Source organism: Balearica regulorum, chromosome 5 (assembly GCF_011004875.1).
Source record: "Balearica regulorum gibbericeps isolate bBalReg1 chromosome 5, bBalReg1.pri, whole genome shotgun sequence".
NCBI classification, from domain to species: Eukaryota; Metazoa; Chordata; class Aves; order Gruiformes; family Gruidae; genus Balearica; species Balearica regulorum.
The window spans coordinates 18,031,027-18,051,293 of record NC_046188.1 but is presented as its reverse complement, the minus strand read 5'-3'; the positions used below and the strand labels follow the sequence as shown (position 1 = coordinate 18,051,293).

General features: G+C 44.8%; 2 protein-coding genes across 2 annotated transcripts in view; both read left to right on the top strand.

Moving 5' to 3' along the window:
- The window catches only part of SLC24A4 (solute carrier family 24 member 4), a 410,963-nt gene that overhangs the window by 121,397 nt on the left and 269,299 nt on the right, over positions 1 to 20,267 (top strand). The gene's annotated exons all lie outside the window — the stretch shown is intronic.
- Positions 1 to 20,267, top strand: part of RIN3 (Ras and Rab interactor 3) — a 69,729-nt gene that overhangs the window by 10,591 nt on the left and 38,871 nt on the right. Inside the window, exons 2-3 of the mRNA XM_075753651.1 lie at positions 10,482 to 10,668; positions 13,724 to 13,838. Coding sequence (XP_075609766.1) covers positions 10,482 to 10,668; positions 13,724 to 13,838 — 302 coding nt within the window. The remainder of the gene's footprint in view (positions 1 to 10,481; positions 10,669 to 13,723; positions 13,839 to 20,267) is intronic.

Sequence of the window (20,267 nt, the reverse complement as noted above, 5' to 3'; positions counted from 1 at the left end):
TTGTTCATGCCTCACCAAGCCGAGCAGGCAGCCAGGCCAGAGAGCTATGTCCAGCACAAACCTCCTTCCATCCTCCTGCCCCCTGAGTCAGATTGCCTCAGGGACAGACAAGCAAGGGGTGGGTGCAGCACTCACGTTTTGGGGAGGACATGACCAAGGCAGCCGTGTTATGGATTGCCTTAAACTGCTGTGACCCCCACAGCCTTTGGCTCGTGATTTATTTACATCGTAGCCCTTGTGACCAAGTGACCATAAACACTGTTAAATGAACAAGCTTGAGGACCCAGAAATGGTTGAGCTGGGTCTGCAGGTGCTGACAGACCCACCCTGCTGCTCGGCAGGTTTTGTAGTCATGTGCTGCGTTCCCAGCCACCACAGGGATGTTTCAGCAGTTTCTGACACTGCTCCACTAACCGGTCCTTTGGCCCCAGGCTGTCCCACCAGCACAGGATGATGAGGCCATGAACACCCATGGGGCACGTCACGCAATTTAGCCCAGCAAACTAGAACATCTGTCTTATTCCCCCTTTCGCTACCTTTCCATATCCCTGAAATACCCCAACAAGCCTTTTTCTTCTTCCTCTCTTCCTTGCCTCAGTGTGAATGCAGGCAGGGATCCTATCAGATCATAAAGCAAGAAATAAACACATTTCTCCAATGCCTAACCAAAATTAAATATGAGGAATATGAAGTTGCTGGAGTAAGGCTTAAGGGTGACAAAGAGTAGGTTCACAGATTTAGATTTTCGTATTTTTTATACTAATAGCACCATGTCTTGAAATGCATTCACACTGACATTAGAAAGAAATCTTACCCAAAATATGAATCTTCATGTATAAGTCTGCAGATCAGTGACTGAATGACTGGTTTGAAGACCCTGTGTGTGATGCCTTAGCAAGAGATGGGACCTCTGAAAGCCTGTGCTCTGCTCCATAAGATACCACGGGATCCATGTTCAGTGGATTTATTTCCTTTGGCAAAATGTCCAGTTCTCGCTGCAAATCATGACTGAGATAAACGTTTGCAGGTATTTCTTAGAAGAGGGGAAGACTGTTCAGCTTTATGCAAGTCTGTGTGGTTAGCGACTTGTATCTTGTGTGTCTCGTGCCTACGCTAAATTCACTAACAGGGTAAGGAAAGCTATTGCTTTTTATAACTAGTTGGATGTTTCTCTTAATGTTTTGCCAAGGGTTTTGGCTCTGACACATCATGCAGCTTCAAATAATTTTTAACATAGAGGGTTTGAAACAGAATGGCTTTATTTAAGCAAAACTACAGTATATTCTTAATGAAGTTTGAATTTAGGAATTTCTCCCACCCCTTTATTTTCCTTTTCCCTTTCCCCTCTTTGTTAAATGAGTACAATATAGAAAAACAACATTCCCCGGCTTTTCATTCCTGTCTTCCTTCCTGGCCAGATGAGCTGGGAAAAGGCAAAACCTCTGTCAATAGCCATGGCCCTGCAGTCAAAACGCGGTGCTTGAGGCTTCAAACACCTCCAGTCTTCTGGAAAAGCACAGAACCAACCCGTCTGTCTTCTCTCCAGCTGGTGGCTCTGCTGGTCCCTCGTAGGGCACCGACACCAGAGGGTGAGGAAGATCTGCGCCTTCCTTATGTTCTTACACCTTAGGAAATTGTTTCTCTTCTTCCAAACATTTGCATATGGTTCCTGCACCTCACAAGCCTTTCCAGAAAAGTTAAAGTTGAATTATTCAGCAAACAGTTTCACAGCTTTTTGTTAAGGAATATGTGCTTTCTTTGGCTCCTCTGACCTTGCAGAAATGATTCCTGGCTAGGCCTGTGCTTCAGAGGGTCTTTTCTTTGCAGTGCAAGGGCCTTGCAGAAGTGTAAATTATCCTCCATTGCTTGCACACAAACAAAAATCTTTAGTTTTGCTGATATGCTGCAATTCTTAAAGAGAATAATTTGGGTTTGAAATAGGCAAAGGACAAATGACCTGAAAAGCTCTGATTATGAATACGAGGGAGTAGGGCTTATCTTTAATGCAGCAACTGTCTGTCGTTACTAAGAGAGTAGGCTAATAAAACTTGCAAAATGGTTTTGACTTGCAAAAGTATGTTTTGACTGAGTAAAAAAAGATGGTTGATGATAAGATATTTTGAGACAAATTGTTGAATACAAAATATATATGTGCAAGGTTGCGTAAAGATAGCAGTATAATGGTGAGGTGAATACAAGCCAAGTCATGTTACGCTAACAGGGTACAGTAGCCCAAGTCCACTGTGGGGCCACAGGTAGCATATACCAGCTGCATTAACTTCTGCATTAAAGAATGCAGGAAACAGCGAGACTGAAGGGAAAAAAAAAAAAGGGGGGGGGGGGGGCTTTGAAAGAAGGCTTCTTCCTTCAGGGAACTTTTGATGTTTGTTTTTTATCTTGTTTCTGCCCATGTCATGGCTGTGAGTGTAAGAAGACTTGTTTTTTAGTAGAGCTGACCTGGGTTCTAGCTTGTATTTTGTTTGGGTTTTTTTATGCATGTGCAATTCATTATAATATACATACCTTTGTGTATGAAAATGGAGGGACAGACCAAATGAACCTAGGAAACATGTTGAAGTTAGCAACTTAATAAACATGTAGTGGCGCCTACCTGCTCCTTGAAAGCACCCCTGCGCTGAAAGATCATTGACAGGGTCAGACAAGAGGCTTTGATAGAGGTATTGCCGCTGTGTTGCTGTAGGCACTTACAACTAAGCTTGACTAATTTAGGAGGAAGAGCAGCTCTCCTAGAGGAGCTGAGAGCTGGCCCCTAACACCTGAGATGGGTGCCCGGCAATGGGAGCTCTCTCTGAGAGACTAGAGCAGAAACCCAAGCAGGTAACATGGCTGCTGCAGTTGGGTGGTTTACGGGAACCACCGCAAGCACCTCCTCCGTCTCCACTCCTGAGTGACTTGGCCCCGCTGCTCATGCTGTTAGACAAAGGTCATTAGTCTTAATTAGTGGGTTTGCACTCTGAGTGACAGTGGTTACATGTCCCTCCCAACACCCAACAAGTCTTCTTCAGAGCTGGCCTGACTCCAGATCTTTGAACGAGGCAAGGTTCTGCTCAGTTTAAAATCCAGATAAGCTGAGAGCACGTCCTTTGACTGCATGATGGCTGTAATGAGGAAAAATACAGTTGTTAGCTTTAAACCTGGTTAGGGCAACAGTCAGGGCACCAGAGCTTAGCACAAGCTAAATTGTTCTGCCAGTGAGCTCCATGTTTTTGCATAGAGCCTGCCCCTGTGCCTCAGCTAACATGCTTAAAGGTTGCTCATCTATCCTTGCTGTGCTCTGCAGGCAGCAGTAAAGTCCACACAGTTACTTCAGCGTGATGCTGTTCTATCAGACCTTCATACTGAGCCCTGTACTGTATAAGACAGCAATCTAGTGTCATACGTGAGCAGAAAACTGTAGCCACTTACTACTTAATAGATGGACACATAAATTAGTGTCCTTCCACCTGCACAAGCGGCCATCACACCCTTACCCCCAAGGAATATAATAGCATTTGCTCATTTTTGTGATTTCCTCTGTTGGTTTCTGTGACCAGTGAGGTGAGGGCTTGGTGAGCTGGTGAGTGACTGAAGGGCAGATGAGCGCTGTCTCTCACCTGGTCCCTCTGTGCCCATTCATGGAGCTCCTAGGCAGGGGATGACTTGCTCCACTTTTTGGCAAACATGTGTGAACACGCGCAGGCAGGGTCCAGCTGGGGAGAGGTGTTTGCTGCAGTCTGTGTGTGCAAACCCCCTGCTAGCCTTCACGGAGGCGGGCAGTTTGGAAATCCCTGGCAGGTACGGAAAAGCCCACAGAAGTAAGCCTCCAATTGCAGGGTGCAAAACTTCATTGCTGAAATGGAGGGTATCTGTAACAGAAAGCAGAGTAGGTGGGGAACAGAGGGGTTTGCTGAGCTATGAAGTGTCAGGGTATTTAGGAGACCCTTGGTTTGCCTTACCTTTTGGCAGCTGGAACAGCTGCTGCTGTAGCTTTTAAGCACGGCGCTTTCCAGGCTGAGCGGAGATGCCTGGACATGCAGAGCATCAACTGCAGATCAAAGACCAAACAGATGAAGGGTGGACATAAAAGCTAGAGTGGAAACAAGGAGAGCAGTGAGCAAGAGGAAGTGCTCTGCCAACCACAGGTTGTCCACAGACCACAATTTGAGAAGCTCAGCTTCCTGAGCTATGTTTGTCACTAAGGTGGACTAGTATCACAAGCGTTCTGCAAGGTAGGAGGGACTACTGCACAGGCAAGCCTGCCTCATGGGATGCACTGAGCCTGCCATGTCACTTCCATTATCCAGTTTTTCTGTACATCTGAGAACCTTGCAATCCAAGAAGCTCCCATGGCTTCGTGGCTTGCTTAACTACCTGCATCTTTTCCCTTTCTTTTTGTGTATCGGACAACAAGAAACTTGGTTTTTATTTCTAAGTAAAGCGTGGAAATCAGCTGGGTGTGATGTCTGAAGACCTCAAGAACTTTCTTCTCTTTCTGCTTTTTAGAGTTTTCATTTGTTTTTTTTCCTGTTTGTTGGTTTGATTTTTGTCAGATCTCTTGGCTCTGTTACAAAAAAGCATTTATTAAAGCCTGAATTATCTGTGTGGCAGTGTTAACATTTGGTGCACAAAGTTAATTGTTGTGCTATGACTTTTGCCATGTGTCACTTTACTGCCTTCCCATTTTCCCAATACTTGTGTTTATGATGAAATGACTCAAGAAGTTTACAGACGATGGAGCTCTCCCTGTAGCTAGGTTGGGTGAAGTGCCTCAGTTCCACCACCTGTTGGAAAAAAGAAATGAGGATCCAAGCCAAGTCCAGAAAGTAAATGAATCCTTCTCCTCTGTCTTGGATTATTTTGATCTGATCAAGTGAGCAAAGATGGGCTGGCTTATCAGAATAATGAGGAGGCATTGAGAAATGACCACATCTAAGGCAGAAGCAAAATGAAGCTTGATGTCGTCTAGCTGGGACACTACATAACTCCCCTCCGCCAGTGAACTGATAGTAACAGCACATGAATTCACGTGTTTCTGAGCAAACATTTTTAATGAGTCTAATCAGAAGTTATATCAAACCAAGGAAAGCATAGGTGGCTACGTATGTAGCAAGGGTCTAATGAAACCTAGTTGCACTTTTGTTGTTTCTCATGGAACTGATTATTCCTTCAAAGAGCATGAAAAAAGGGATACAGAGATCTGCCTCTTATAATCAGTGGCACAGAGCCCTGCCACTGAGTCCAGCTGCATTGGTTGTGACATGTGATGTAAAACAGTTTTCTGTCAGTCTTTTAATCTCAGCACCATCATCTGACCCATCTCCATGAAGCCCCTTGCTCCCACCTCTCTTTTAACCACGGGAATGACCAGCATTGTCCATCTACTTCCACCAGGACTGGTGTGTCAGCTTCAGGAACTTCTAGGTTTTCCTCCTGCTTCATGTGCTCCTTGTAAACCATGTTGCTGTGCTTGAAGGGTTTCGACATGTGAGCTTCTGGCACAAGTTGGCTTGTCCTGAACAGTATCCCTTCAGGTAACAGCTGAAGGTGCGAAAAGTTGCTCTTCACCTGGTGCATGGAGTTTATGGACACTTGTCCTTCTTTCTCCCTCAGTAGCAAGCCAGCTGGCACACATTTTAAGACCTGCGGTGCCTGCTCTGATATAAGTATAAATATATAAATATACCAAAGTATCTCTTTCCTCGAGGACAGCACAGAAATCCCTTGCTCTTTCTCTCTCTTGATGTCTTCTAATATTCAAGGGGAGAAATAAAAGCAGTAAAATATAATAATAAAAAACTGGCTCCTCATTCTTACACCTGGTCTATTTAAACAACACTAAGGCTTTTATCAATGCACTACAGAGCATTTGGGTTCTGATTTAAAAGTCAGATTTAATAACACCTGATGCGTCTTCCCAGATCTGCTCTGGTGGCAGACAGAAGCTGCAAATGTGTGGGAGTGACGAGGATGGTGGGGGCTGACATGGCTGGAAACTCTGTCCCAGCTCATCTGATGGTCCCTGCTGCTGACGCACACAACTTCTGTGTCTCAGCTGCCTCAGGGAAGTTCAGAGTGAGCACGTCTATAGCGTACAGCCAGGACACCCTTAGAGCTAGCACGTTTGTGGCAATATTTCTAAAGTCCCTTGCAAAGGTATGCCCAGGCCTGCACCTGCATGAAATTCAGTGGATTATATCCCCTCGCAGTTCTGATGATTTCTGGGAATATTCAGCAGGCAAGCGTGGCTCTTTGTTTCTAAAGCAATGAGTCATGGTGGTGTCATTACTTCAGTGCACAGTCACTGTGCAATAATTCAAATCACCACTGTCATTTTTATTACTTCAAGCCAAGCAACCTGGTACCTTCTGCCAAACTGGGGCAGGTGTGTAAATATAATCACTGCAATTAATTAATCTGTGTTGCCAATCAGTATGCAACACACAGCTCCCTGCATCCCAACTGAGTTCAATTTAGCAGAGTGGCTGCAGGATTTAAAAGTACTTTGCAGTAGGAACTCAATAAAAAAATGAAAAGCAGGAGGCTCTAGGCCCAGCTTTTCAGCTTCACATCACAGGAAACAAAAATGAGCACCTGCCTGGATCAGTCAAAGGGTTTAGCAGGACTGTGGGAGAAGGAGGAGAGTTAGCCAAACAGCATCTTATTTCTGAAAAGTCTGAGCTTAGAAATCATCTGATGCATGAATTCTGAGCAAGCAAAATAGCAAAGGCTAGCTGCTCACCGCGGCGGCCCCACAAATCCCTTCAGTTGGCAGCACAGCAAGAACCTGGGAGCTGCCTGGGCTCCCTCCTCTCTCTGCAGCTACGGAGCTACTGTGGAGGCAGATTAAATTGCTGGATTAAGCACTCCTGCAGTCCAGCATCTGGATCTTTGTGACAGCTGTGCCCAGGAACAAAGTCAAGCATCGATGCCATAACTGCGTCAATTGGTGTGTCATGGGTCACAGCATTACAGCTGGAAAAGGTCTGTTAGGTCACCCGCTCCCATTTCTTAGCCAGCACAGGATTTGACTCAATAAAGTGTTTGCTGCTGCTCTAAACGTGGCATTTTAAGAGATTTGGGCAATGCAATCCTCTCCCCCTTCTCCTGGGAATTTATCCATCATCTGTTACAACTCGTTGTCAGGAAGCATCTAGCCTACCATTCCCTTGTTTTAATATGATCCCATTAATGACTCTTCTTGCCTTTCCTTTGTATCAGTGTCTCCTTTTTTGCTGAGGTGTACTTTCCTCTCTCTGTGCAGGTACAATAGCTGCTTAGTTCCTTCTGGGCTGAGCTGGCTTTTGAGGGGAGGGTACCCCACACCAGGGCTCTCATCCCTGAGAGCCCCCAAAAGGCTGGGCTCCTGTTCTTCCAAAAAGCCGCTGCCCTTAATTATCTGCACTGAAAACCCCACCTGCTCAAATCATTAGATATTTCCATTAAGACAATATTTTCAGACTCCTCATTTTTTTATCTTGTATGTCTAAGTCTGCAATGATTTTCTGCTTTCCGTCATTCTCCAAGACTTAGATGGCAGGCCCTACATGCAGCCACGTGCTTTGGAAGGTCAGTTCTGTTATTTTTCTTCACCGGTCGGTTGTTCTTGTTGCTGCTGTGAGCAGGGCTCTGTCCAGACCACATGCCTGTCGTGGGAGGGAGCAGAGGGCTGGGTTCCCCCCATGGGGAACACCATGCGGTGTCACTACATGCCTGATGCTCACGAGGTCCAGACTGCTGTTGTGTTACGTCCTTGCCTTTGCTGATATCCCTCATTTCCTTCCAGGCAATGGGATTCCTGAGCCTCAGTGCTTTGCTGGCCCTTTTCTTTTCGCCTCGCATAATTAATGGGTAACTAAGCTCAGCATCGCTGGAGCTATTGCAATGCATGTCACCTTCTGGTGCTGCAGCAAGACATTGTACTTTTGGTCTAGGTTTCACACATCATTGGCAAGATCAGATTCATGGTTGTGTAACTAATTTGGGGAGTAGCTTTTGCTAACAGTGTTACAGAATATTTCATTATAACTTACCTTTCTTTTCCTTCAGCTCGTTACTTCTTTCCCATGAGTGAGTATGAATGTTGCCATCCAACACAGGCTTTTCTCTCACATGGTTAGTAGGCATTTCTTTTGGTTTCTACTGTAAAGAGAGAAACTGAGAGATGAATCAGGTTAACTTCTAAAAGCTGTCCTTCACAGTTTTACTCTATATGTTCAGATGATACTGACAAAAATCATATGCTCTTGCATCTAAAAGAAATTTCCTCACCTGTGTGACAAGCTGGGCTTTTATCACAAGTGAAGAGAAAGTGTTTCACTTCTTTCTATTTGCTTTTTTAAGCATAGTTCTCCCATTCTTACTGTCTTGGCTATGATCTCAAAAAAATGGATTGATTAAAATCAAGATGCTGTGGACTAATATCCTGAATCAGCAACCGGGATTGCAGAGGAACATGTATTTTGTAAGGAAGCTGTCTCGATAGGATTGAAAAAGAAAAAAACCTAAAAGTAAAATCTCACCATTGGTTTTGGGATTTGAAAGGGTATTTTTATAAAAGCTAACTTTTGGGATAAGCATGCTGGGTTAGGTTAGGCCTTTGAAAGGACTCTCTTTTAGTAGTTTAAGTCTGACCTTATTTGACATTTATTACTTTAAGATCTGTATCTTTAAAAACAAAAGGAAAAGACTGGAAATAATGCCAAATCAAAAGTGAGAGTCTTGCTCTTTTCAGCTCTGACATCTAAGCAACAAAACTGGTGCAGAAAAACATACTATTTTGTGTATGTTCTCCTACATTTTATCTATTTTTAAAATCAATTAATCAAATGAATGACAAGCCCAGATCTATGAGTCAGTGGCCTTATCCAGCTCTTACAACCAGACCTTCCAGCACAAGTTTTTCCACTGACTGCAGTGCTAAGCACATGTATAAATACTTTGTTGAATCAGCGCCATAGCTAGAAACCAGCATTTAATACCAGTCTGCCATTAGACTGCAGGGACTAAAAATAAATAGAATTAGTTCTTTGTGTCTCTGATCAGAACAGGAACGTAAAGGAGAACATGTCTCAGATCTTTAATATTCTCAACAGCATAATTTCAGTGTTCTTATGTCTTATACCACTGAGAATAAGCTCTGAGACATAAGGTGTGACTGGGCATTGCTAACATATGATGCTGCAGGATGGCCCCTCTCTTGTCACTCAGTATCTCCCATGCATCTTTTTGGAGCTTCCAATTCTGTCTTTAGTACTGGCCAAAATGTCAAATGTCGCAGGAAAAAAAGGAGGGAAACCAAGTCTTCATTTCCTCCCTCCTGAAGGTCCCTCTGATGTTTCTCCATGTTTCCTGTGCTCCCTCCCACTCCTCTCCCTTGGTGCAGGGAAAGGGTTCGATATGTCTGGGTCCTTTGAGTCTCATCCTGCAAGACTTGCTCTGTCGTGCTGAGCAACCTAGGGCTGATTGCAGGGCTGCACCCTGAATTATTCTCCTGCTGCAGATCAGCCTTTGGGAAACAGCTAAGATACCTCTTCTGTAGTGGATAACGTGCCGCTGAACACATCCTAACACATCCTCCTCCTCCTGTACTCTGTGAGTGACAACGGAGGTGGAGGATTTCCCCCGCCCCATGAGCAGCCACTGCCAGCTCCCTGGGTGCAGGAGTGGAGGAGCATCCACCTCTGCAACCACCAGCACCAGCGCAGACTCATCAGTGGAGATGGAGAGCACTCGGTTTTATTTTTAAACAGTGAGATGTCTTAGTTTGCCTTTTTGCAGACTGCCTAAGCTGGGCGCAGAGGGTGGCTCCCAAAACACAAGAGCAGCTGATGGTACCTCTGGCTACTGCTGTCAGGCTTCCTCCGAGAGCGAGGTGAGATACCACAGCGGTGCCCATCACAGCTCCTGCACGATTGAAGTGCTGACAGTGGCACAGCCGCAGGGTGAGCTGCAGGCTGCCTGGCCCCTGCACACCTCAGACGGACACTGTGGCTCGGTGTGTGTGTATTCCTGTCTGCTGGTGAGGTCTGCGGCCCCATTCCTCTTCCACATGATTCCCTTTGAAGCCACAAACCATTGCTCTGACCCTTCAGCTGGAGGGCGAGGGCCTGGGGACAGGCATGCTCTACCCTCTGCAGTGCTGGCTGCCTCTGTGCCTTACCTGTGCTTAGGCAGCGTAGACAGATGAGCTGAAACCGACAGACCTCAGCACAAAGCACCCTGCAAGCCTGTGGTCTGAAACCCGGGTGTGCATCACTGGCATGAGGCCGTAGTCCTTAGGACGGGGCGTTTCTGTCTGTCGAGGCCCATGTGCCCAGTTTGCCTCTATCATAGCAAGGCGTCTGTGGTCCGATGCCCCTCGAGGAGCTCTCCTGGTGTGTAAGTGCTTCTGTGTGTGCCTGTGTTTGCATTTACCGTCCTTACTCCCCCCAAGCTTTCCATCTGCAGTTCTGCTTACAAGGGACTCCCTTGCTGTGTTTCAGCCCGATCAGAGATACCAGCAAAGAGGAAAAAGAGACACATCTCTGTCAGGCCACCGCCCTGCGAAACTGCCTCCCGCTTCCAGGGATCAGCATCCTTGATAAACTCATCAAGACCTGTCCCGTCTGGCTTCAGCTGAACATGAACCAGGAAAGGGCTGGGGCGATACTTGGCAAAGAAACAGCAGGGGTAAGTCCAAAGTGGTTGTGGTTCAGGCAACCACATTTCCTGTCCTTGGTGGAGCTGGTTAGGAGAGCAGCACTTTTTTTCATGTGGAAGCAAAAATATTTAGCAGACTATGCTCTGTGTTTCCATTACCTTTAGATGCTTTAGCCACTCACAACTGTGCGAGAAAGATATAATGGCTTTGGGGAAGCAAGAAATCTTGTCTCCGGTTTTATTGACTTTGCATATAGATTCATGGAGATGCCTTCCCATAGCTATGTTGACTATCCTGATTTGGAGCAATAAAAAAAAAAAATCCCTGAAGGCCCTTAAATTCCAGGAGCTGCTGGGAGTAATTTTTATAGCAGTAATTGGTATCTGGTCCCCATAAGCTGAGTGCTGTAAAAGGGCAGACTTGTGCAAAGCTCAGAGCTTGCTTAAGCAAAACAGCTTTGTAGGAAAGGGAGCTCCCCATTCCTCGGGTCTCGGAGGGGAGGCACGGCAGGGAGTAGGTGTCCTCGTCGGGTCTGGGGAGGGCAGGTGTAAATGCCCTGAGCTGATGTGAGAGCACGAGGGGAATTCACTCACTCCTGCTCTGAGGAGGTTTGGACCTGTCCCTTGGCTGAGTCAGTCTATCCCAGGGCTAAAACTGGCACAGCCAAGCGACAACCCCCAGTGGGACTCACCTGACCAACCCGGACTGTGCAGCATGCCTCACCCTGAACCAGACGTTGGGCAAATTATTCTCTTTGTTTTTCTGCACTGATTGTAAAGGGCGATCTGAGTGATTGTCTCTGACAAAGCCTTGCATGGCCCCAAGCCTCCTTGGTCATCAGCCACTCCCTGCAGGCAGGGCTGTTCCCCACCTTGGAGCAGCTTTGGGGATAAATCTTGCCTCTGTTCCTCCTGCTCACACTGTCCTCAGGCACCATCTTCAGCGGTGGCTCAAAGCAGCCAGGAGAAGAGCTGACACATCAGAGGTGTCCCACGGTGAGGGCAGGCTCTCCTGCCCACGCTGAGCCCGTCTGAAGCCAAATTAGCACTGCACCTTTCCCACCAGCGGTGAAAATGGAAGTGACTGGTTTGTGTACTGGTCCTGACCTGGGCAGTAGGGTTAGGTACAGCTCAGAAAACACCTCCCTCATCTGAACAGCCGTGGTCCAATTTTAGCCTTTGGAGCCATGGCAACCAGTCATGCCGATCAGGAAAACAGAAGTGATTCATTTCCATGTTTCACTTCTCTCGTTCCTTACATTTAATTTCAGATTAAGCACTTAACTGATGCAATGTGAGATAGTGCCATCTGAGATCCAAGGTCGCAGTGGGTTAGAGGGACCGTGCTGTCGTGCGTGGTAGGACCAGGGGAGGGGAGAGCCTCTATGGCTTTTTCCTACCTGCAGATACTTTCTGTGATGTAGAAGGTGGGGGCTGCCCTGCGTTAGAAATAGGCCTGTTTCAGGCATGCACCTGTTTGCAATGCATTTGTTTGGATTTTCTCTGTGATGCTGGTGGACCTAAGCCCGCAGGGCTCAATTTCTTACGAATGGCAGAGGCGAAGACGATGGCACTGTGTGAGGTTGCAAAGCTGCCCCAAAGCAGCGTGTTTAGCGTGGGTGCTTCAAAGTGACAGGAGATGCCCTTCTGACTGGGACTCATGCAGACAAAGCTCCTGGCTTTAGGCAAGCTTTTTTTTAATTCCTCTGCCCAAGAAATTAATGTTTTCTGGATAGATTTCCACTGCGTTATAATTGATCAATCATTTTATGAACTCACACTCCTTCTTTCTAATAATATCCAGACTCCAGAATTAGCCCATGTTTTTATTCAGATTTTATAAAAATACCTTGACTCTCTCCTGCCAAAACCTGCTATCAAAGAACAGATAAAGGTGAAGATTACTTTGTATTTGCAGCTTCAAGGCACAAGCAAAAATATCTTTGACAATGAGCTTTAATTAGAAACACATTTAGGAGCTCACACAATACAAAGAATGAGATTTTTTTTTTAAACTTTGTTTTACTTCTCTTTTGTCTTCTATCTTTTCTTTGTTTCTTTTTTCTTTCTATTTTATATTTTCTTTCCTCTTCTTTCTCCTTCCCTCTTTCTTCCTTTTTTTTTTTTTTTTTTTTTAATTTCCCTGGTCCCATTGGTGGGAACCAATGGCTACAGTGGTTCCACTGCTTCCCATTAAAGACTCAGGGGCCTCTTATCAATGTTTATGAATACCTTACAGGAGAGAGTACAGGAGATTTCACCAGATCATTCTCAGTGGTATCCAGAGAAAGGATAAGGTGCAGTGGGCGTAAATTGAAACACAGGAAATTCTGTTTAAACATTAAGAAAAGCTTTTTTGCTGTCAGGATGATTGAACATTGGAACAGGCTGCTCAAGAGACTGGGTACAGGGAAACACTTTCTCCCTCTAGGGACAGTAAGTGGTGGGACAAGTTGTCTGGAGAGGTTGTGCAGCCTCCATCCTTGGAGGTTCTCTAGACCGATTTGGCCAAAGACCTGAGCAGCTTGGTCTGGCCTCATGGTTTCACCCAGGGGGTTGGACGACAGCCCTCCTGGGGTCCCTGCCAGCTTGAATGATCCTCTAGTCCCATGAAAAAACTCTGCCATGAGACGCTGTGGCCACAAGAGCCTTTGGCCTTATGTTCCACTCATGGACACTTGAATCCTTTCCCTCTCAATGTATAAGTGATTCCCTTGCTTTAGACCTGGACTGGGACATTCTAGGGTGAACTGTCCATGATTTAGGGCACTTATGTGAGGAGCATCACTTGACAAATTGTGAGTGCAGCTTTATACTCTTCAGTTAGTGAAAAAGTTTGCCTTAGGCTTAAGTGGGACATCAGTGATGGATAGAAATTTTGCTAGTTCCCTCACAGGTCTGAATTTCACCCAGATGAAATGTCCCTTTATTCATTATTTTTGTCATGTAAAGTTCAACCAAGTGGAACGAAGCTAAAATAAGATCATGTAAAGGTGATAAAAGAACTTCATTGCCAATGACCTAAAATAAAATTCAGAAGCTCGCATAATGTAGCTAAGCTCTTGATTCCTTTTTCCTTTTTCAGATATTTTTGGTTAGGAAAGAGAGTAATGTGAACAACATGGTCCTTGCAGTCCGCCTGCCAGTGCAGAACAAGGCTCCTGGTGTGCTGGAGTACAACATTAAAGAAGAAAAATCAAGTAAGTTCTTTTCGTTTTTCGGTCTTCCTCTGGTTATTGTACTGAATCCTCTTGTGATCGCTAGTATTTATGTAATCTCACTTGCAATGAGCAGGTTACTCTTGTGATTGGCAGCAGATCTTGCTTTTACGGTGTAGTTCAGTTAATATTTCCTGTAGCTGCCTTACCTCAGCTCCCCTGTGGTTCTGCACCTTGTGCTATCACTTACAGACTCACAACAGGAAAATAAAGCACCTCCAGATGAGGTGCACTTTGATCAAGTGAAAGGAGCTGCCTTTGACCAGGTGAAAGTCCTGAGCAAAGCGCAAGGCACTGACAGACTAAGCTTTGTTAATTTACTGACTCTTTCTGCCACTGAATTTGGGGCCCACCAGGCATCTGACATCTGCTACGTTCCCTTCACATGCCCCTCATACAGTCATACTGAACAACCAGTTACTCCTAAACTGTTTTCAACGCCTCACTGTTTCTGGGACACAGCTGAACCTTGGGGCTGGTGGTGTTGGTGCTGTTCCTGATCGGACAGCCAGGTCTGCCATGAGCAAGCAAAAATGAATCCAGTTCACAGTCAGCCACGCCTGATGCAGCCGTTGGTGTAAATGGATGTGTAATGCATATGATTTCCACTTTTCAATAAATATTTGTAAACAGGGGAATTTTAGGATAGTCACAGAAACATGCACTTGAAAGAGTTCATCAAAATAACTTTACACTCTTTATTTATATGAACACATTGAAATCCTGGCACTGAGCTCTGCCCCAAAGCCGGCTCCCTGGGGTATATGTTTTACTCTCTGCTAAAACATTTGTGTTTCCGCTGATCAGTGTTGTGGCTTATTTCTTCCCCCTTGGCACTTGCTCAAAATTAATTTTTTTCCTCCTCATATGTTTCTTTACATACCTCTGCATCATAAACAGACTTTAAAGCCAGAGGTACTGGTGAATCTCTTAATCTGCCCTAATCTCAAGCACAGACCACAGGCTGTCGCAGCGTTGCTCCTGCACAGAGCTCAGCTCCCTGCCTGGCTGCCACGTACCCCCCAGGAAAGCTTTGTCTCTCATCTGCACGCACCTTGGAGCACACAGTTGTGGAGATGCCACACGTGTTCAGTGCTTCTGCATGAGGGCAGGAATAGCAAACCTTTTGCCACATCTTCAGGTGTCCAGATTAAGAATATAAGGGCAAGGGTTAGCTGCAGGGTGCGGAAACATTTTTCTTTATTTAGTTGTTTGAAGTTGACCTAGGGCTTACGTTTTGCATGGTGGAAAATTGGTTTTTGATGATTCAAGTTTTCCTTTGGATAAAAGTTTAAAAACTTGAATTCAGCCAGCCTAAAAATGTCATTTATAGAAATGTTACTTCTTGACTTGTGTCCTGTGCCATAAAATCTGATTTCTTCGAGGACAGGTAAAGTAAAATGTAGTACAAAAATTTCACGGTGAGCTAGCATAGCTAGAAAGACTTTCGTGGCATGTTTTTCAAACTTGCTTGCTTGCTATTTCTAATTTATCACTAACTTAACACAAAGGATATGTTCAGAGACCCAGCTTTTTGGTAGGAATAAGAATTAAATCAGTTTCCACCATTTTCATACAAATTGCAAAGTAAGTGGACGAGGGTAATTAAAAATTAGCTTTCATTCAAAAAGCCGGAGAACTGCCATCACATGTGCAGCGATCCCAGTGGCCGTGAGGCTGGTGCATTACTATGGTGGATAGTCACATTTTTAGCTTGAGTTCTGTCAGTGTTGACCTGTAGAAAACCTCTCAGTTCTCCATCCCACACGGCTTTGACAGGAGCACACTGGGCACGGAAACAGTCATGCTTTTGCTTCCTTTCTCATTTAGGGCACATAGCCTGGCTTTTGAGTTTAGAAGAAATCTAATTAATTACTGTTAATAAGGCCAAAGGACTGTATCTGGCACAAGGGGAGAAGGTAAATCTTCTGTGTCTCAAAGTAACCTGATACACTAGCTTTGTCTGCATTACTCTAACCACTTACTAAGCTTTTTCAGGAAAATAAATTATCTGTTCTCCAAATGCTTTAAAAGAATTAAAACTAGAATCTGAGCTTCCTTGCTAAGTACCCTGGTATGTCTGGGTTGCCTTAGCTTAATGAAGTGCCCTTCAGTCTTCCCTGGTATTCTGTGTCAGGGTAGGAGACCTCTGAGTGCCCACGGTAAGTAACTGCAGACCAGAGACGTTTTCTTGCTGTGGAACACAAGTCTGTTGAAAGTTCAGTGTTACACTTCCTGAGAGTGTGTAAAGCATGCCAGCTGCATAGCCTGAGAACCACTGTAGACTGGCAGGATTTTTCCAGGCATCTAGTCTTTAACTTCAGAAAGTGTCTCTTTAGTTCTTCTGTGCTTGGTAGAAGGACGCTTCAGCTTCCCACTGAACATTGCAAACAGGGAGGTGAATCCTCCTGATTGATAGCTTCCTGCTCTTCAGGTCTGCGTGGAGTGGAGCAGAGCTGGTGCCCTTCCAGTGCCCTTCAAAAGGAGCAGCTGTAATTCTGCAATTCAAGAATCCCCCTTCCCAGCTGTACTGAGGACAAGGGAGCTTTGGTTTTGTTGGCCTGCTCCTAGTATTTCCTTTCTGAGTTGACACATAAGCAGTGATCTGTGTAATCTGCCCTGCTCTTCTTAGAGCACACTCCTCCTAAAGGGTTTGAAGAGGCAGAAGCAAGTTCTTCTCCATTTTACCTTGGTTCAGCTCATTAGACTCCACAGGCTTGATGCATTCAGATGTAAACTGAAAGCTGAATCTGCCTCGATATATATAGTTCAGGTTTTACGGGGATCCTCCCTTCCAGTTAACATTCAAGTTGCAACCCATCCCAGCTTACTATTTTGGAGCACCTTGTCAGCTGCTGCTTCTCCTTCTCGTGAGGACTCGGTGCAATCTTAGCTTCATATGTGACACAAAGAAGGATGCACTGTCCTTAGAGGTGACATGATTGCTCTGTGCCATCTCTACGGTGATGTCCATCTCTTACCATATGCAGCTTTGAGCAGCAAATTTTACTGCTCAGCTATTAGTAAAAAGCAGTTCTTATCCCGTCCTACTTTTCAGATAGTATCTGAAGAGGTTTTCCTCAGTATCATAATGACAGTATGGAGGTTGCTGCCCAGCCCCTGAGATCCATATATAGATGGCCATTTAATGAAGTAAAAAAAAAGAAAATATGGAAGCTTCCTAGCATTGCACTTCCAAATAATGGTGGATCATTGTTTTTCTCTTTCTTTTACCCATGTCAGATCTGCTTTGTTGATGTTTGATGAAATATTTAGGGAAGTACAGTTTTCTGAGAGGAAGACCAGATTTAATTGTGATTTTATTTTTTTAAAAATGGAAATCCCCAAAGAACCCACTAGGTAAGAGGGTCAAGAAATGAAACCTCTTTCCATTTTTTCATGGGGAATTTTCACCTGTTCTGTGAAGTAGCCCTTAGAATCATAAAATAGGAGAATGAAGAGACTGGATTTGAAAAATTTTCTTCATCTTTGGTTGTAATTCCTCCAGAGACAGGAAGGCTAAAGCCTGGCTGCAGCAGCAGGTATGGTAGAAACCCAACAGCAGATACCACATGGTTCATCAGAAAGTTGAGAAACCTGGCAACTTTCAAAGCCTTGGATCTCTGTGGCTTTGCTTCTCAGCCTGAAGGATTAGAACAGTGGAAATCTCCCAGATAGAAGGCTTGTTACAAGATTTCCATTTAGGGACACTGTGTTGGGAGATACCTCTCAAGCTCTGCTAAATCTCAACCACTTTGTGTGCTTTCAGTTCTGAGTGTGTCCCTTCTTTTGCTTCATCCCAAAATGGACCCGTAGCATCACATAGCTCAGGAACTGACCACCATTTCCTCCCTTGGCTTTTCTCAGCAAATCAGATGTAACCTCAGGTCCCAATTCTCCTTTCCCTTTATGTGTATACAGTCAGAAATCTTTCCACTGACATCAGTGACATGGCAGCAGTATTAAAAAGAAAAGAATCAGCTGTTTAAAGTAAATGTGCATGTTTGAAGTAGCATACACTGAGAGCTTGAAAGAAGCATCTGAGTATGATAGACCATTTGGTGCAAGTGGTGAAAGCAGCTTTTCCTTCACAAAGGGTTATGAAGACACATGCCACAGGGGTAAAGTCCTCTAATAGAAGAATGCTCTAGCACCATATACTGAGTGTAATACTTACTTTTTTTCCTGGGAAATCTTGTGAATTATAGCTGAAAATAATTTGATTTCATGAAACACGTGGGTTGACCATATACTTCTCAGGAGTCTTGCACATATGTTTTGCTGTACAATGTGTAGTAATTGTTTTCCAAACTCTTCTGTAATGAAAAAAGAGGATGTGATTCCTTTCCAAACATGCAAAATGATGCTAAACAGGAGAAGTATCTGCAATTGCACAGAATAAAGAAGAATTCATATTATTAGAATTTTTTATAGAAAGAACTATGGAATTGAGTTGTCAGTCAGTCAGTACTGAACTCCTCGGGCTGTGTCCTCACGAGTGTGAGGCTGGCCTGATCCTGCCATGGGTACCTGCTCTTGTAATCATGCTCCTGCCTCCCCTGTAGCTGTGGCTGGCTTTGGTTACGTGGAGGCTGTTCACATGAGCCCATGTTGTGGAGTTGCTGTCCTTGTTCCTTATTTAAACCGTACACGTGTGGGACAATCTGCTACCAGATGTAGCTGTTCAGAAGCATTGCTTCCAATGCACTGGGCCAAGGCTGAGTTGAACCCTCCAAATCAGTGAGTGCACAGCTGAAGGAGGGGGTTGTAGTGAAGCCTTGTCTGTAGTGTGGTTATTATTTCATTTATTACAGCAAAATTCTGAGATGTAAAATTAAACTCTGCTGGCTCTGACCCTCTTAGCTTCTCTGGAGACAAACATTGAACAAGCTGGAGCTAACAGAGGTCTTGAAATAACCTTAACGCAATCAAATAGGAAAGCCAAAATAAATTATCTCAAAGTAATACAAAAATGTCCAGGTCACGATTAATACCACCTTTGAAAGATGAGACACAGTGCCGTTGGACACGGTAGATTATACTCAATTTCAGGCTTATGGACAGCAGCTATACTTGAGGTTATATGGTACGGGCTTGTGGTAAGGGCCCACAATATACCTTGACAGAAAAGATACAGGTAATTACTGGACTCAAAAGCAGTTTAAGAGCAATAACTGAGTGTTGCTGCAGAGTTATAAGCCTGGTAGCAAAAAAGATGTTGATAAAGAAATCTGATGTCTTGCCCTGGTCACCTTATTTGGCCTTCCTTAAAGTTAGACCACGCTCAGGAAGTGCAGGCTGAGACCTAAAAGGAACATGCTTCAGACAGTCAGTACGGATTTAGAAGACCACAACTCCAGTAAAACACAGGGCAGCAGTTTACCTGCCTGGTTAATTCTCTAACTGCTTTTACCAAAGGAAATCTGTTTGCCGTGAAAGTTCATGAGGACCTGACCACTTTGTACACCCACCACCCACTGAGCTCTGTCCATCAGGACAGAAGGAAGAGTTACACCAGGTCTAGACACAGCAGGAAGGAAGACCTTGCTGGGAGTCAAAACAGCAATTTGGACAAGCAAAGGTGTTCCTTTGCACGCTGGATTTTAGGAAGGGTAAAATTAATTGGAAAAGGGAAGAGATTGTTTAAGGGCTAAGATTTCACAATCATCTACTTTCTTGCCTTAATAATCCCAAATAGGTGCAGTCTAACGCTGTGAAAGCAAGCATAACTCTCAAAACCAACTTTGTCCACTATTACCAAGTTACTTCAGCCACTTCTACACTTCCATTCCTCCTTCCAAAGCACATGTAAGGGGGGGGGAAAGCTTTTATGCCATTTGCACAGGATCAAAATGGCATGTGCAGTCATTCTGACTGTCCTCTAGCAGTAACAGATGGTAATTAAACAACAGTCATCAGGCAGCAGCATGTTTACAGAGGTGCATTAGAGTAACATGGGGATGGACTTTGTTCATCTTTGCAGGCTTAGCTCTAAACAAAGCTGCTGAAAGCCCTGGTCTTTATAGCACAGCCAGCCTGAGGCGAGGGCTGGGAGCATGCCTGGCATGACGGCAGAGCTCAGATGCAAAGGATGATACAAATTCCTGCCTGTGTCCCTTCATGGGTCAGCAGGTCCGACTGCTGTGTGACGGCACTCACTGAGTGAGCACCAGGCAGGGAAGAAGAGGCAGATCATCTAGGAACAGCTTAGTAGATGCTCTTTGTTGGCTCACACACCTTCAGATGCTGATAATGGACTCTGCTGGCACCCTGGCCACCACGGCCAGATATGGCGCATTATGGCAGATTTCCTTGTTTTATTTTGTTAACATTTCTTTTATGTATGTCGCTGAGGCTCGATTAAGTTCAGAGACCAAAGTCCTCGCTGCTAAAATGGCACTGCATATTCAG